At 42.2% G+C, this 18,942-nt stretch overlaps 1 protein-coding gene across 3 annotated transcripts in view; it reads right to left on the bottom strand.

The window, feature by feature from the left end:
* B3GNTL1 (UDP-GlcNAc:betaGal beta-1,3-N-acetylglucosaminyltransferase like 1) overlaps positions 1-18,942 on the bottom strand; it is a 165,406-nt gene that overhangs the window by 119,454 nt on the left and 27,010 nt on the right. For all 3 annotated transcript variants that reach the window (XM_035104653.2, XM_035104654.2, XM_035104657.2), the window contains one exon: positions 1,977-2,072. In XM_035104653.2, the coding sequence (XP_034960544.1) occupies positions 1,977-2,072 (96 nt within the window). The remainder of the gene's footprint in view (positions 1-1,976; positions 2,073-18,942) is intronic.

Here is an 18,942-nt window from a genome sequence, read left to right as displayed (position 1 = left end):
CCATAATATAAGCCATGGTAAAAATTTGTAGCACAGTGACAGGTCTCCCCACATACTTAAATATATACACAAAGAGATGCTATGTTAAGACACTTGGAAGGTTGGACCCACAGACTGGTATAAAAAATGGGGGGGTTGTAGGAAAGAGCTTGGTATGGCAACCACACCCAACAACCCTCCCCTTCCCGCTTCAAATTCCTAAACTAGCTCCTGAGACTCAATGAATTCAGAGCTGAAGGCAGAGAGGAGAAAGAATCTTCATTCGTTTTAAATATTTGTATCCATTTGGTGTACAAGATCCCAGTTAAGGCCCAAAGTACATAACAATAAAATCAAACTATATTTCGATTTATTTTATTTTTTTTGGAGGGAGGGGTACAGAATGGGTTATGTGGCAAGGTTATATAAACAGTAGGTTGTTTTCAAAGTAAGTCCTGCTCAAACAACAAAATCTTAAGTTGGTGCCTAAAACTCACAGGCGGTGCCAGCTTATTTTCATTAGGTAGAGAGTTCCATGACCCTGGTGCTACCAAACTGAAGATACCGCAGTGGCAGATCACAAACACATCTCCTCAGTTTTTCAGTGCTTCGGAAGGCTGCCCACTGCCCTCCACAAGAATCACAAAATCATTAGAGGTCACCATTTGTTAGTAACAATGCTGTTCTAATCATGTCATTGGAATGAGCATATATAGATATGTGTATGGGTACTTAAATGTCAAATCAATGTTCCAACTTAAACATAAACAATACAGATCCTGAAGCTGAGGCTCCAATACTTTGGCCACCTCATGAGAAGAGAAGAGAAGGGAACAACAGAGGACGAGATGGTTGGACAGTGTTATCGAAGCTACCAACATGAGTTTGACCAAACTGCAGGAGGCAGTGGAAGACAGGAGTGCCTGGTGTGCTCTGGTCCATGGGATCAAAAAGAGTTGGGCACAACTAAATGACTTAACAATAACAACAAGCACTTGGTTTGACTTTAGAGGTGAACATTTCAAATACAACAATGTAACTTTAAAATTCATGTTATCTTTGCTGTATTTCTCTGTGTTTCCTGTTCCTTTCACATTTGTAATTAACATGGCCCATCACAACTCTGTACTGCATCCATAACCTATTTTTTTATGCAAATAAGATAGCAAGACAACAATGAATTATTATTCTTAATCGCGTTTGTATTCCATCCTTCCTCCATCGAGCTCAGTGTAACATGCACAGATGAAGGACATCCTCACCACAACCCTGCGAGGTAGAATAGGCCAAGCATAAAAAGGAATGACTGGCCCAGAGTCACCAGCTGAGCTTTATGGCTGGCCAGGGACTTCAGATCACTTTAGGTCAGAGTCCAGTACTCCAAACACTACACCACATTGGCTCTCCCAAAGATTCTAAATATAACAGAGCGTATAATAATGTATACCCTAGTTTCTATGTCAATAGATTAACTGCTCTGCATAATTAGGCATAGAAGCCTGAATCAAAAATATTGTTTTGTGAAAGAAGCTAAAGTGATGATGCTTGTAAATAATTAAGTGCAGCCCAACTGCAGTGATCATGGTATAGACCAGGCTTCCTCAACCTCAGCCCTCCAGATGCTTCTGGCCTACAACTCCCATGATCCCTAGCTAGCAGGACCAGTGGTCAGGGATGATGGGAATTGTAGTCTCAAAACACCTGGAGGGCCGAGGTTGAGGAAGCCTGGTATAGATTCTGTTCACCTACAGTTTGGAACAAGAAATATGAGGAGTATAGCTGCTTTCTATAACTTCTCTCTGCCCTAAAGAGCTGCTATAATCATTTTAAGAACAAAGAAATACACTTATACTGTCTAGCTCTTGCTACCTGGCAGATTTATATAATCTTCCACTTCCCGGGTACTCAAGCTAAGTGTGTAAACAACGTACAACAGAAGAAATAGATGGGAATCAGCCTTCTGGCATCTTAAGGTGAAAAAGATAAATGCAAAATACCTGAGTAAGAAGCTGCTCACAGGTTAGATTATTGATCCATCGAGTGTATCGCTCAGTTGCCTCTGCTGGCTCTCTCTCAATTTGGCAACCTATAATCTGAAAGCACAAACAGACATTACCTTTAGGAAGTATAGATAACATAACATTAAAACAGTTAAGTAATTTCATACATTCTCTGAAGAGAGAAATAGGCCCTGACAGCATTAACCAGGCATAAGCAAACTCGGCCCTTGAGATGTTTTGGGACTACAACTCCCATCATCCCTGACCACTGGTCCTCTTAGGTAGGGATGATGGGAGTTGTAGTCCCATAACATCTGGAGGGCTGAGCTTGCCTATGCCTGGCATTAACCTTCAGCATTAACCAAGCTGGTGCCAAACGTATTGTTGTGCTTTCCTTTGGACCACATCAGCGAGGCTGAGAGGGGGAAACTTGTCATCTGGGCAGCCCAGGACCTCCATACACACTACTCAGGCTTGCACCCCAGGGAGGTAAACTTGGTGCTACTAATGCAGTCATTTGTTATCCCTTTGAACTCTACAATTCTATGATTTTATGCACATGGTATCAATGTACCATGATTCTCAACATAGGAAATGCTGCTACTAACAGAGTTTACGCTGCAATCTACCCCATCCTCCAACTTTACAGATACAAGGAGCAGTTAACCAGACATCCTAAAGACATATCAAGTCACATACATAGTTAAAAACTACGACACCCTTTAAATGAGTGCAACAGTTTTGTTTAGACATTTTCATTCCGACAGCTGTGATGGCTTTTCTAATGTTATCAGATTGGACTGCCAAGGCAGCATAGACACGTACAGTTCCATCTATTTGCTTATCTAGGTGGCCAGTGGGGCCCCCAAGCTAGTCTTGTCTTTCCCACTAATTACGTATCCAAAGTAAACTAAAGAGATCTTGAGCTAATTGCACTGTTACTGACATTTCACACTTGCTGCGCCCTTCTGTACAGACTTTGGAGCAATTGGCAGATGCTATCTGAATACAAAATTAACATTAGGAGAAGTAACTTACGAATTCCGAGCTTTGGTTCTAATGATCGAAGTCTTGTTCACTCATAAAACAATCTTAACTGAAGTTAATGCAACTGTGTAAATATCAAAACTTGCCCAACTTCTAACCCATGGGTTCAAGCACGGCTTGCCAGCCATGGATTGTGACTTGACCTGGGGTGCAAAAATCCTCTTATATTTTGCTGTTTATCTGCAGTTCCGGCTAACACATGAAGGTTGACAACCTTCTGGCAGGACCAATGCTTGGCTGGTCACAAACTGTGGCATGCCTGAAATGCATTGTGGACAGTCAAATGTCATAGTATGAAGGGTCTTCTAACTGCATAATATTTGAACTGCCATGCAACACAAGTGTTTGGTTGCTGGAGAATAATATCAACTGAAGCAAATTCAATCAACTGTCTGTTAACAACACTTACATGTATAGTGGGGGGTGTAGTTCGTTAAGAACGCAAATCAAATTTCCATGCTTGAGCAGCAGTTTAAAAATGTTTCTATCATGACTGCTCACTCATTTTTCCATACACAAAGACCCCCAGGGTGCATCTCTTCCTAATAAGTCATAGGGAGCAAGCCTTTGTGTTACCGCAAAATTGGGGGAAGCCCATCCATTGGTGGTAGATAGATTGCTTTTTGTTTAAGAATGGAGCATTTCATATTGATTCGACAAAGAGTGTGTGTGCATGTGCGTACGCACATGTATGGATATATACATGCGTTCTCGCACGCACCAGACTCTTTCATTTCATAGGATTTACAAAATAAGCTTTAAAGTACACGACAAGAACTAAATGGGGGGGGGGCAATTGGAAGAAGTAGGTGGAAAAAGATGCAAAGTGGTGGGCAAACACAGCTCTGCCTGTTTGAAAGGAATTCCATAACAAAAAGATAAGAAAGCTTAGCTTCTGTACACAAAGCAGACTGACCCGGCCAAAGCTACACAAACATAAATTAATGAACAGCTGCCAGGAGGTGACAGATTAGTCTTAATACTGGCTTTCTTATGGCCAGATTTCCAATTAGAGCAGAATGTTAGCTGTTCCACCCCAAGTTGTGAAAAGCAGTAATGCAAAGCAACCAGGTTTTAGCTATGTTCAGACCCTTGAAACACTATATAATGAAGAGGCAACCAGGTTAAAGCTGCCTCTGATATGCACAATGCTCTGGGGTAAATATACTAGCAGTCCAATCCATGAGCCAGTTGAAATAGATTAACTAGGATTTAGGAGATTTTAATCTCAACGACTTCAGCCCATGTAATCTTGCCGATATGGCAGAATAGTTCAGAAGAAAGCAACATTTATAAAGCGTCCAGTTCAGTGTAAGCACAGGGTTTGGGTACAAATGGAAGCCTACAGGGTCACCTGGGCTTCAGAAAGCAAGATTCACTGTGCCCAAACAAAGGGCCTATCTGCACTACCAAACACTACACTACAGAACCCATTTTAACTGGTATGGTCTCCCCCAAACAAATCTGTGCATTGTAATTTAGTGAGGGTGCTGAAAATTCTTTTAAACATCTCACCAGACCCATTCCATACACTTCCCAGAGTAACAGTTCCCTTGGTTACCTGTAGAGAGGGAATCGCTGTGAAAACACTTTCAACAGTACGCTCCTGAACGCACCAGGGAGTAAAGCTGATTGAGGTCAGCGAGTCTGAATAAACATGCTTATAACTTAGGTCTGCTATAACTGTTCAAAGTCTTCTTTAAATCCTGTCCAACAACATCCCCGCCCCCAAAAGAAAGCCATTCTGAGCTTTCAATGGACAGCTTTCGTGAGCAATTTTTTCCTAATACAAAACCCAGGTGCTCCTACAATTAAAAAGTGATTTTATTCAACTTCTCATAACATAACAATATGGCCAGTTATCTTTTTTCTGTGAATACCAAGATACAGCCATGAGAATAGCTTGCTCTTTCAATAAACAATTGACATCTTGGATCCCACTTCAAGAAACACCTCAAAAAGCAATAATTCCTTATGCTGAGCTCTACTATGGCTTTGTTCCCAATATGAGAACTTGGTTTGCTGCGGTTTTCAAGAGAAAGGGCTTGGTAGAGATCAATAAGTACACTCCAAGCACATCCACTGTCAATAAAGGAAAGTTTACTACTGCACTCATGTCAGTAATTTAAACTTAAGTCCCAACTCACCTGAGTGGATTTGGGATGGGCATTGGGGGGGCAGGGAGATATTAAGTCCTGTTGTGCTGGCAGGACTCGTTGCACTGGCTTCTGCTAGTGCAGGGATCCCCAAACTGCGGCCCTCCAGATGTTTTGGCCTACAACTCCCATGATCCCTAGCTAACAGCACCAGTGGTCAGGGAAGATGGGAATTGTAGTCCAAAACATCTGGAGGGCCGAAGTTTGGGGATGCCCGTGCTAGTGCAACAACATACTTGATTCCGGCCCAGAAACATCCAATCTTCATGATTTAATATACGGTACATGCTCTTGTTCTTCTTCAGTGAGGCCTCTGCTCCATTTGATATGAGCAACTCTTGCTTTAAGAAAGCATTGAAACAATCTATAGCAACTCTGTGTTTCGCAAATGTAGCCTGTAACCTGAGGCAAACATGTCCAAAAATGCCATCTCAGGTAATGTCTCCATTTCTTTTCTAAAAACCCCTCTACTTAAAAGAATGAATGGATGAAAAAAGAAGAAGATATAATCTCTTGCTGTTCTGTTTTAACTGTTTTTATTAATTGCTATTATTATTTTCTTTTAAATACAAGGCATCATGGCAGTGGGCAAAACTGAAAGGCTTAATGGGAGTTTGAGGGGATCCTAGACAAGGGGCCTTCTGCACACTACCGTGTTTCTCATATTATAAGACATGTCTTATATTTATTTTTTCCTCAAAAAAACACACTATGGCTTATTTTCAAGGGATGTCTTTTTTTTCTTCCTTCTCCTGCTGCGGCCGGCATTGCTGCTGCACCTATCACTATGTCTTATTTTCGGGCTTATATTCCTTGAATGCTTAAAAATCCTGCTATGGCTTATTTTATGGGTATGTCTTAAAATATGAGAAACAGGGTATCAGGTACAAAGTCTCCCCCACCCACTTTATTTACATTCCAGGCAGTGTTCACGATACAAGTGCCATTTTCATTATCCCATACTGCCTTTGGGCCCCACTACATCAGGGGTGGAGGAAAAGAGAAGGTAGGCACCCAAAATGTAATAATATATAACATAGGACGTGCGCAACTAGCATGAACCCCAGTGGACACTGGCATTTGCCCAACCATGGTGGGTGCTAAAAACAGGCTTGAGCACAAAGGATTCCATTAATATGAAAAGCATCCAAGCAATTGGGATGGGGAGAGATTCCTTACAACCTGAACGTGACAGCATGCTCAAAACCCACAAAAGTGCTTCATGAGAGAAGTAGCATAGTTTTCCCAAACTTTGAGCAAAGATGCTAAAAACCACAAAGCACCGGATGGGGGTGGGTGGGGAGGGCTCGCACACCCAGGGCCCCAGGGCCTATGTTGACCACTATATTGGCAGTACAGTGGTACCTCGGGTTACACATGCTTCAGGTTACAGATTCTTCAGGTTACAGATGCTGCTAACCCAGAAATAGTACCTTGGGTTAAGAACTTTGCTTCAGGATGAGAACAGAAATCGCACGGTGGCGGTAGGAGGCCCCATTAGCTAAAGTGGTACCTCAGGTTATGAACAGTTTCAGGTTAAGAACGGACCTCCAGAACGAATTAAGTTATTAACCTGAGGTACCACTGTACTACAACTTGGCCAAGCCCCTGACTAGGATGTCCCTCCTACTCAGCTTTCTGCACATGACTAGCACTTGACTGTGTGCCACGGGTACCAATGACCAGGCAGCTTAACTAAATGAGAATGCATAGAAGGAAAATATACACAAGGAAAAAGTATGGGGCTAGCAGAAAGCGAAGCTGAGGGGAGCAAAGATATTGTGCAAGGTAAACAAAAACATGAAAACAGAACAAGTGAATCATTATTGTCATGCATGCACATCAAGTTCCTGAGGAAACTGGCATCACCATCATCATGTGTATACCGGTAAACAGTAACAAGGTTCTCTTCAGACCATTATTTCAAGTAATGTGCATCATAACCTATAACAGAAAGGTTGGTGTGTTTTTGATGCCCAGTCTTTCATTTCTAACTGCCATTGGCTCTTGTGAAAAATAAGGAGCAAAATATGAAGATCTATCTCTGTCCTCTGGTCTCTTCTTTAAAATGTGGCTGAAATGGCTCTTTCAAATTGTTCTTTCATACACTGCTGCAGAAAAACAAACAAAAGCCAATCCAAAGTGATTTTGATTGTTGTTCTTCCTTTACTTTCAAATATAAAGTCAACAAAAATCTAAAGCGAGTGTTTTAAATACTGCTAAATCATGAGAGTTTCTGGCTTAATGAAATATTACTCTCAAAGCAAATCTGCTGCATAAATTCACTCTGTGTAAGTATGCAGAAAATCAATATTTGATTTCCTGTTAGAAGCATGAAACAAACACTGTGAGGGAGTTTAGGAAAATATATGAAGTGGCAATTAAGCAAGAGCCCTGAAGATAAGAGCAGCCTTTTAATATATCCTGTCTCTATGTTACCAGAAAGCTTATAAACTGAAGATTAAAAGCAAAATCCTATTTCCAGTGTATGCCTGTTGCACCTAAAATATTCTGCAGCTGAAAGGACAGGATATCCCACATAGATAAATCAATGACAGAGGCACAGGGGGGACCACGTCCCTTTTGAAAATTTAGATTGTATTAATTTTACTACATACTTACCAATTAGCAAGGTTTACAAACTACTTAAATCATGTGTTTGTGGGGGCAGAGGCTACTGGTTGCTTTTTTGTTCTATTATGTATTTTGTGTTCTCATATATTTTTTTATGTTGTAAATTGCCCTGGGATCTTCAGATGAAGGCTGGCATACAAATTTAATAAATACAAATTAAAATATATTTTCTCATCCACATTTAATTCTCCAGTCTCCCTGCCCTCCCCTCTCTTCAACTCAGTCCAAACAATTTCAAACCTAGAGAGATCATGTCTCAAAGAATGACTTCTATACATGTTGTTTTACTTGCTATGAATATATGCACTCCCCTAACGAATCAGGTTAGCAGTCAGGGAATACTCACAAGTCCAATGTTTGTTCTGGAGACCAAAGTAGCTTCTGTGGCACTGACAGTGTTTTTTTTTGCAGCTAACCAAAAGCAATCCCTACTAGATTGGAACAACCTGGCCATAGTGATTGATGCCTGAGTACATTAGACTCAGGTGCTCCACACTGGCCTGCTTTTGAAGACTAATCAGGAAATTGAATCAAACTACAGCTACTAGGCCAGGCTTCCTCAAACGCGGCCCTCCAGATGTTTTTGGCCTACAACTCCCATTATCCCTAGCTAGCAGGACCAGTGGTCAAGGATGATGAGAATTGTAGTCTCAAAGCTTCTGGAGGGCCGAGGTTCAGGAAGCCTGTACTAGACCGTTACCTGGGACTCAGCAATGAGGAAAATCTCTTGCTGAGGTCCTGGCTTCCAGCCCACTTCCAAGCACAATTCAAAATGTTGGTGCTTACTTTTAAAGCCATTTACTAGTTGGGACCCAAATACCTGGAGGATAATATAGTCCTGAGTTAGGAAACCTCTGTCCCTCCAGATGTCATGGAGCACTGGCCACACTACCTGGAGGTGATATTGTTTACCAGCCCTTGGAGCATCCACAGATTCCCCACACAGGATTATAGCAACATGTTACAATGAGGTCATCTCTAGATGACCCTGTCATTTAAAGCAAGATGGATGGTGAGTTGGGAGAGGGCCTTCTCAGTGGTGGCAACCTGTTTTTGGAATGTGTTCCCTAAGAAGGCTTAGGTAAAGGTAAAGGGACCCCTGACCATTAGGTCCAGTCATGACCAACTCTGGGGTTGCGGCGCTCATATCGCGTTATTGGCCGAGGGAGCCGGCATACAGCTTCCGGGTCATGTGGCCATCATGGCAAAGCCGCTTCTGGCAAACCAGAGCAGCACACGGAAACACCATTTACCTTCCCTATTGGGACCGAGCAACGGGAGCTCACCCCGTCGCAGGGATTCGAACCGCTGACCTTCTGATCGGCAAGCCCTAGTGTCAGAGGTTCTTGCGGCTACTCTTGAGTAACGATGCTCCACACCTGCTTGTCTTTAAGGTGTTTTTATTGTGCATCTTATTTACAGTGCAAAGAGTCTGGAAAACATGTCTGCTTAGTCCGAGTCAGAACCTCGCAATGGCTTCTTTCTGTTTTGCGCCCAACATAACAGCTTGGGAACATCAAAGTGCCTCCCTCTCGCCCTACGGGGTGCCATGCGCCTCAATTCAGGCATCGGGGGGAAGGGCCATCCTTCTGACTGCTCTCCCGTCATTTCCTCCCCAGCTGCTTCCTTCTCTACTCGGTGTTGAGGCTCTCTCATGCTGTCAGAGCCTCTCCTCTCCCTCTCTACTTCCTGATTCCTGTAATCTGATCCGCTACTGGACTTGCTGCTCTGAGAGGAACTCGACCTGATGAGGGGGGGCTGCTCCCTATAAGCCCTCCCCCTTACACCTAGGCTCTGTGGTTTAACCCACAGTGCCACCTGCGTCCCTAGGAAGGCTTACCTTGTGCCTAATCTTGTTGCATTTTTCACTAGGTGAATTTTAAATATATTTACTTTTAAGGATACTGTCTACCTGTTGTACCTCTTTAATATTGTTTTACTGTTCTGGATTTTATGCAACTTAAAAATCCATCTTAAAAATATAAACAACCTTCCCTGCCATTTTTACCCACTGGTTCTATGCCTTGCCCTCTGCAGCAACAAGTCTGCCACAGGGCAGGTCACGTGTGATTATCAATTTGCCTTAAGAACGATGCTAAAAGGTAAAGGTAAAGGGGCCCCTGACCATCAGGTCTAGTCGTGTCCGACTCTGGGGTTGCGGCGCTCATCTCGCTCTATAGGCCGAGGGAGCCGGCATTTGTCCGCAGACAGCTTCCAGGTCATGTGGCCAGCATGACAAAGCTGCTTCTGGCGAACCAGAGCAGTGCATGGAAACGCCGTTTACCTTCCCGTCGGAGCGGTCCCTATTTATCTACTTGCACTTTGATGTGATTTGAAACTGCTAGGTGGCAGGAGCAGGGACCGAGCAATGGGAGCTCACCCTGTTGCAGGGATTTGAACCGCCGACCTTCTGATCAGCAAGCCCTAGACTTTGTGGTTTAAACCACAGAACGATGCTATGAAATGACAAAGCCTCCACTTGTAAACCCAGAGATCCAACACAATTTCAAATCAGCACCTAAAGACGGAATTCACTTTTCGCCAAGAATGAAAGGCTAAATTAATTAAAAACCTAAATAAAGAGCAGATTGTTAGATGTGTTCCGTAAATACTGAACTCATTCGAAAGCCTGCCCACTCTCTTTGATGCTCTAAGGGGATCCAAGAACTTTTGAAATTCTGACCCTGAACTGTGGAGTGCTGAACTCCTTTGAAATCGTGGCCCTTGGTGCCCAAGCCATGCACATACAACAAAGCTCAAAGATCAAAAATATAAGGTCCTTTCATATTTTCCCAGAACCTGCAATGCCACTTAAAGTATACCCATTTTGAATGGTCACACAGAGCCAACAGGAGAAAAACAACTTTTCCCCTTCAAAGCAGGAGCGTGCATTGTACAGATGACAAGACAATAGCAGTGGACCATATGTGCTAGATGGAATGCGCTTTCATAGATATAGAGCTGTATCAGAACATAGACACTAGATCTTCCCCGACCACTGGTCCTGTTAGCTAGGGATCATGGGAGTTGTAGGCCAAAACATCTGGAGAGCCACAGTTTGGGGGTGCCTGCACTAGATCAGTAGTAGGGAGACAGAAGCTTCAAACAAAGGACTGACTTTCAAGGTCTTGCACAATCTTTGGTTACTTTAAGGTTAATAGCAAGTTTCTTACCAACAGTTTAAACATCTTCCAACATCTTTATGTCTAGCATTGCTACAATCACTATACTTTTTTTAAAAAAAAATGCCCCAAGTTTGAAAACAGAACAAAGGGCTTATTTGTCACTCCCACTTTGTTTTAAGAAGTGTTCCTTTGCAGTTATTATTGCACAATGGAAGTATACAAACTTGCCAACAGCCAGTGCCCAAACTATACAATACCCTAATGGTATTAATAAGTGCTGGATTGCCAAGAACATAAAGCAACACTTTTCTGGGTTAGTCCAAAGATCCTCATAACGCAGTGAACTGTGTCCACAAAGAATCTATTTCTCACTTCTTGTTGTTTAGTCGTTTAGTCGTGTCCAACTCTTCGTGACCCCATGGACCAGAGCACGCCAGGCACTCCTGTCTTCCACTGCCTCCTGCAGTTTGGTCAGACTCATGTCCGTAGCTTTGAGAACACTGTCCAACCATCTCGTCCTCTGTCGTCCCCTTCTCCTAGTGCCCTCAATCTTTCCCAGCATCAGGGTCTTTTCTTCTCATGAGGTGGCCAAAGTATTGGAGCTTCAGCTTCAGGATCTGTCCTTCCAGTGAGCACTCAGGGCTGATTTCCTTCAGAATGGATAGGTTTGATCTTCTTGCAGTCCATGAGACTCTCAAGAGTCTCCTCCAGCACTATTGCTCACTATTGCATGGCAAATTCACCGGAGCACAAGGCTCCAGAATAGGGGTAAGGGTGTGTGTGTGTGTGTGTGTGTGTGTGTGTGTTTGATTATGAAAACAACAGAAAAGGTTAAATACAATATACCTAAATAGAAACAACCTGCAAAACATTATGTTTTTGTATCATAGTATCTCTAAAATGCTATTATAGATGCACATTTCAATAAATATTTACCAGGAATCACCTAATTGCTTTTACTATTGCTATTCAAAAAGAAAGAGTTATTTTTTCTTAGTTCCCTTGACACTTCTTGAGTTTGTACTTCTTGAGGGCCAGATTCAACTAATGAGTTCTGCCAGCAGAAGTCCATTAAAGGGTTTCCACTTGTGCAATGGGTTTTTCTTCCCCAAGCCACCCAACAATTGACTTGAAACCCCAGAATAGCACACAGCGGAAGGAGAGGGGGAATGGCTCTATCTGGCAGCAGAAACTATTGCACTGATGGAACAATTGCCATAGCGCTATGATGAATTCCTTCCACAGAGTTTTAATTTTCCCCCAACAGAGAATATGGATTCACTGACTCTTGCGTTTTCTTATTCAGTAAGAAATAAACTCCTTCTCTCACTAAAAACCTTCTCTTGTTGCCTACCCTCTTTTACTTTAACCAGATTTGTCAACTTGATCATACAGTGGTACGTCCGTTGAAGAACAGTCCGGTTTAAGAACGATTTGGTTTACAAACGCTGCAAAACCGGAAATAGTGTCTTGGTTTGAGAACTTTTACCTCAGTCTAAGAACAGAATCCGAACGGTGGAAGGGCACCGGCGGTGGGAGGACTCATTAGGGAAAGCATGCCTCGGTTTAAGAATGGTTTTGGTTTAAGAACGGACTTCCGGAACGGATTAAGTTTGTAAGCCAAGGTACCACTATATATGCCATATCCCAGATTTGACTCTCTATGGAGGGATGGCACCTTTCCACTTCTGGCTGTTGTTAGCAAATGAGTGGTCATTTCTGTATCTTCGTATTTTTTTTAACCTGCCTTTGAACCTGGCAACAGTCCCCAAGGCAGCAGACAATAAGTGAATATATGCACACATACATAGGATTCTTTTTTAAAGGCAGTGGTGACGTATGGGGGCTGGAGGAAGGGGATGGTGGAAAAAGACCACAGCCCAGGTCCTAATCAAGAGATTGCTGCTGCCGGGGCTGCTTCAGCTACTGCTCTTCAAACATCTCTTGGTGTCCTCCACCCCAAGGCCTTCCTGGTCCAGGAATGGCAATACCTGTTGAACCAGTCATAGTTGGTAGAAGGTACTTCTAGCCCATGAGACTAGTTGAGCTTCAAGTGACAGTGCTGGATCCAGAAGCACCCCCAAACTGTGAACTATGGGGTGCAGTGCTCATCTCGCTTTTCAGGCCGAGGGAGCCAGCGTTTGTCCAGACAGCTTTCTGGGTCATGTGGCCAGCATGACTAAAACGCTTCTGGCACAACAGGACACTGTGACGAGTGTCAGAGCGCACGGAAGCGCCGTTTACTTTCCTGCCACAGTGGTACCTACTTATCTACTTGCACTGGTGTGCTTTCGAACTGCTAGGTTGGCAGTTGCTGGGACAAAGCAATCGGAGCTCACCCCATCATGCAGATTCAAACTGCCAACCTTCTGCTCAGCAAGCCCAAGAGGCTCAGTGGAATAGACCACAGCGCCACCTGCGCCCCTGCCAACCCCATCCAGAGTAGGCAATTGATCAATTTCTCAGACACACAAATGCATTGTGAATTTTCATGTAGACTATATTTTCAAAATGTGGAGAACTGAATTAAAACTAGAAAAATAAGAAACTGAGACAAACTCATTTGCTCTACTTGAAGGCGATTTATACTGGCTTGAGGCAAAGAGACAGTCACAAGCCTGTAATAAACATATTTCATCTCTGCATTCAAATAAGCTACCAAAATCTGTATTAAATACCACTCAAGGAATACTTCCATATACATAAATACTGCTTGCAGCAAACCTTGGTATATAAACCCACAAGTTCAGTTACTGAATTCTATTGATACTAAGGAACATTTCCCCCTTTATAACTTAACACATTGCACGTGTAGAACACAAAATGTTGCCATTCAAAGGAAGTCGAGAGGAACCTGAAACAACAAATTTTCAAAGGAGCAGCATAAAGTAATATGTTAAAGGCATTCCACAGTAAGTTGGAATGGAACAAGCTGTATTAGATTATGATGGAATGCAAATTAAATGAGTTTCAGAAGTGCTGCCGCAGGTAAAAACAAAAGGAAAATTAGAAGGAAGTTCTAAAATTTCACCAACAAGCTGCCCTCTCTCATTTTCCTTTGAAGAAAAGTCATGTTTTCATGTGTTCATGATTATAGTTAATGACTGCTGTAGAGATGGGGCTGAGCCAAAGCCATGTATCTGAACAGCTCCAAGACTCCAGGAGAGACCTGGCTTTGAAACGATTTCCTACGCCTCAGGTCTATGTGGAGAACATGGCAAACTTAACACTGCTGCTACCACGGAGGATATTACTTCGAAGGTTTTTAATGGATGAGAAGCCTTGCTTTCATAAACATAGCTGCCAAGTTTTCCCTTTTCTCGTGAGGAAGCCTATTCAGCATAAGGGAAAATCCCTGTAAAAAAGGGATAACTTGGCAGCTATGTTCATAAATGGTTTAAAATATAATCACATGTGGCTTTAATAAGAGGACATCCTACCTCCATTTTATGTAGAATAAACTTAAATAAATTTATAATCTGTATATTGCACCTGTAATTTTTAATCAAATATCTTTATTAAAAAACAAACAAACCCAACACTCAGTGTGTGAAGGGTGAGGTCATAGACTTTTGCAAAAAGGCACGGCAAAAAAATAATAATGTTACAAAGCTAAAGTACATCTATGTGTGCTTTCACATCTACCTTCTGAAACACTGAAACCCCCAAAGTACAGTACAGTACTCAGCTTCTGCAGTGCCAAAACAATAGGGAGTAAACTACTTCTGTTCACTATGATCCACCCAGTTACCAAGATGAACTCTTTATTGCCAAAAAATTTGCATAGGTAAATTACTGCTGCTTGGGAGGATACATATGAACATGTTCACATACATCCTGCTTGAATTTACAAATGCATTCCATTAACCATGAACTTAATTTGCACTAATCATAGCTCAGAACCCAAACCATGGCTGAGCTCCAAATGCACAATAAACTAACTATGGTTTACTGAAATTTATCAACAGTCAGTTGCTATCTGCTCAGAACTCCCAATTCTGCTCAACAATCTCAATTCTATGGTGCAGAGGCTACAGCAGGCACCCCCACTTCGGCCCTCCAGATGTTTTGGACTACAATTCCCATCATCCCTGACCACTGGTCCTGTTAGCTAGGGATCATGGGAGTTGTAGGCCAAAACATCTGGAGGGTCGCAGTTTGGGGGTGCCTGGGCTACAGGATGCATGGCAACTGCAATAAATAAATAATTAATTATAGAAAACAGTAGTTATTGCAAACATAGTAATATCCCCTCTCAATATTTAAGACTATACATTCTCTCTCTGAAATCCTCAGCCTGCCCTCTCCCTAGTCACCTTTTTCCTATGGCTATGGCTTAACATAGGACAAAACTTGCTTGAGCCAACATCTGTGGAATAAAAAGCCCTTCCTGATATATTCAAACTTCATGGTAATAAATGGGGCAGATCAATGCTACTGCAAGTTGAATGCTTACTTTGTCCACAATCATTTTCTGATTACCTTTTTTGTCTCACAACTACAGGAGAAACTTCGGATCAAATGGAGGTGTCATTATATGGAGGCAAAAACAAGCAAACAGCTAACTCGGAATCAGGTCAATTCAAAGGCTTATGAAACTTTCACTTATGCAGATTAAATGGAATCCTCAGGCCCCTGGCACGATTCCAGTGCAGTTCTTAGTGGTGAAAAGTCCTAGAAGCTGATGAAACAAGAAACCCAACCCATAAATAACCGCTACAAAGGGGAAATTATTTGGCTAAAAAGCTGGGGCTAGGATTTTGGTTTTTTTGTACTGCTTTAGCAGAAACTTGCCAACAGTAAACATACATATGGGTTCCATAAAATATATCACATCTCATGCAATGCCCATGGCTAGTTGCCTGATACATGAGGAAGAGAAAATGATATTTTTAACATTCAGTAACTCCAGCCCCAGTTTTATGCATGAGAATATAATACAGAATCTATTCAGCTGTATACTATGAATCTAGGACTATAGCGCTGTAGAAACAGAACCATTGTTAGATTGTTAGATGTGGTTATTGGCATGTGGAGGCCATACTGGATATAAATTTAATTACAAAGTTGTATCAGAAGGGATGGTTTTCATTTTGTGACGTTTCATTAAAATTTAGAACAGTCTTGAACTACAACTAGCTTTGAAAATCCATTGTGGTTTTTCAGAAACACCAAAAAAAATTTTAAAAATCTACAGGCCCAGCTTAATGAAAAACAAACACACTGCTAAATTCAAGCATGGTTCAATGGATTTATGTGGAAACGCCCAATTAATGAAAGCTGCCATAAGCATTGCACTTCCAGCATCAATAAACTACCCTTTTTCCAATACAGAGATTTTTGAGTGCCCATTTCCTTCACACTACTTGGGATTCTTACTTTTTTTTTTCCAGTACTGCTCCAGTCATTCTTACATTTTTTCCAGTACTACTCTTTCAGCCAAGAGTGTGTCCATTAAATGATCTTTCCAGGGGCTTAGGTGCCAAGGCAGGCACTAAAATAATTCCAAAGAGAGGGTCACAGTATCATGGCATTTTTTTCACACCAAGACCAGATTGCAGGTTCAGGATCTCAGAATCCTCGTACAGACATCAATTCCAGGTGTTCTATTGTCAAGAGTTTTAAAACGGTAAACATTCTATTTTATATACAGTTTGTTTGTACATCACTCCCAGAACATCTGTTTTGTTATACTGAAATCATTGCAGTTGGCAGTTCTATCCCTTCAAACTTCACGAATGCTTGAAATTAAACAGATTTTAAGAGATTATTTTTTCTGAACTAAAGCTACAGAACATTATTCTGAAGATTTAAATTGCAACTAGCAGACTTTTCCAGTCATTATTTAAAATAAAATGCAATGCACATCAAATCTTGGTATTTGTGAAATATACATGCAGCATGTATGATTTGCAAAACAATGTTGCAGTGTTGCCTGCTTTAATTCAGGGTCCCAGGCAGCCAGTCATTCCTTTTACAGTGGTACCTCTGGTTACAAACTTAATTCGTTCCGGAGGTCCATTCTTAATCTGAAACTGTTCTTAACCTGAGGTACCACTTCAGCTAATGGGGCCTCCTACTGCCGCCATGCCGCCAGCGCGCGATTTCTGTTCTCATCCTGGGGCAAAGTTCTTAACCCAAGACACTACTTCCAGGTTAGTGAAGTCTGTAACCCAAAGTGTTTGTAACCCAAAGTGTTTGTAACCCAAGGTACCACTGTACTAGATTACTGCATTGCATTTCACACCCTTTCTAATTTGTCTCTCCCTCCAACAGCCAGCCACATTTTATGACTACCAGGTATGCTCAATCACCATTGGGTCATTTTTTTGGTTTCTACTCTTAGATTTCCCCCCTAAAAATCTCTGCACTCTTGCAGACCTTGGGATTCCTGCAAGTCAGCTGATCCTTTGCTCTTGTGTGCAGATGGCACAGTTGTAGCTACAGAAAGGTGGATTCCCTGATATCCAAGTTTTTGGAAAGCATAAAAATGGCTGTTGTTGTTTAGTCGTTTAGTCGTGTCCGACTCTTCGTGACCCCATGGATCATAGCACGCCAGGCACTCCTGTCTTGCACTGCCTCCCGCAGTTTGGTCAAACTCATGTTCGTAGCTTCGAGAACACTGTCCAACCATCTTGTCCTCTGTCGTCCCCTTCTCCTAGTGCCCTCAATCTTTCCCAACATCAGGGTCTTTTCCAAGGATTCTTCTCTTCTCATGAGGTGGCCAAAGTATTGGAGCCTCAGCTTCACGATCTGTCCTTCCAGGGAGCACTCAGGGCTGATTTCCTTAAGAATGGATAGGTTTGATCTTCTAGCAGTCCATGGGACTCTCAAGAGTCTCCTCCAGCACCATAATTCAAAAGCATCAATTCTTCGGCGATCAGCCTTCTTTATGGTCCAGCTCTCACTTCCATACATAACTAATGGGAAAACCATAGCTTTAACTATACGGACCTTTGTCGGCAAGGTGATGTCTCTGCTTTTTAAGATGCTGTCTAGGTTTGTCATTGCTTTTCTCCCAAGAAGCAGGCGTCTTTTAATTTCGTGACTGCTGTCACCATCTGCAGTGATCAAGGAGCCCAAGAAAGTAAAACCTCTCACTGCCTCCATTTCTTCCCCTTCTATTTGCCAGGAGGTGATGGGACCAGTGGCCATGATCTTGGTTTTTTTGATGTTGAGCTTCAGACCATATTTTGCGCTCTCCTCTTTCACCCTCATTAAAAGGTTCTTTAATTCCTCCTCGCTTTCTGCCATCAAGGTTGTGTCATCTGCATATCTGAGGTTGTTGATATTTCTTCCGGCAATCTTAATTCCGGCTTGGGATTCATCTAGTCCAGCCTTTCGCATGATGAATTCTGCATATAAGTTAAATAAGCAGGGAGACAATATACAACCTTGTCGTACTCCTTTCCCAATTTTGAACCAATCAGTTGTTCCATATCCAGTTCTAACTGTAGCTTCTTGTCCCACATAGAGATTTCTCAGGAGACAGATGAGGTGATCAGGCACTCCCATTTCTTTAAGAACTTGCCATAGTTTGCTGTGGTCGACACAGTCATAAAAATGGCAGCAATGTATTAAATCAAAGATCCAAACTAGAATCCAATAATTCTCTACTGATTTTCATATCAGTCAACCTTTCATATCAGTCAAATTTGGTGATATTGCATGATGGATCGCCTTTCACATCTGTTGTGAAAATCGGGTTTAAAGACTGTAGAGAGCAATAAGCTGAGATATGAATGGGCCTTGTGCACTCACATGCAGCTACTTCACTACTACACACACAGGCTATTCAAATTGAGAAACCATGGTTAACATCTTCAGGGTATGACTCTGCATACCCTGCTTGTTCCAAAACTATTAACCATAGCTATCTACTTCATAATGCTATACTTCTGGGAGTGATGCACAAACAAACTGAATACTTCAGACTTAATCCTCATGTAATGGGAGGGCTGAAGTTGCTACATGTGGGGCCACAAGGCTTGTTTTTAAGTT

This window comes from Zootoca vivipara, chromosome 2 (assembly GCF_963506605.1).
Source record: "Zootoca vivipara chromosome 2, rZooViv1.1, whole genome shotgun sequence".
Classification (NCBI taxonomy): Eukaryota; Metazoa; Chordata; class Lepidosauria; order Squamata; family Lacertidae; genus Zootoca; species Zootoca vivipara.
The sequence above is the reverse complement of the archived record's forward strand: the minus strand, read 5'-3'. Positions and strand labels throughout refer to the sequence as shown.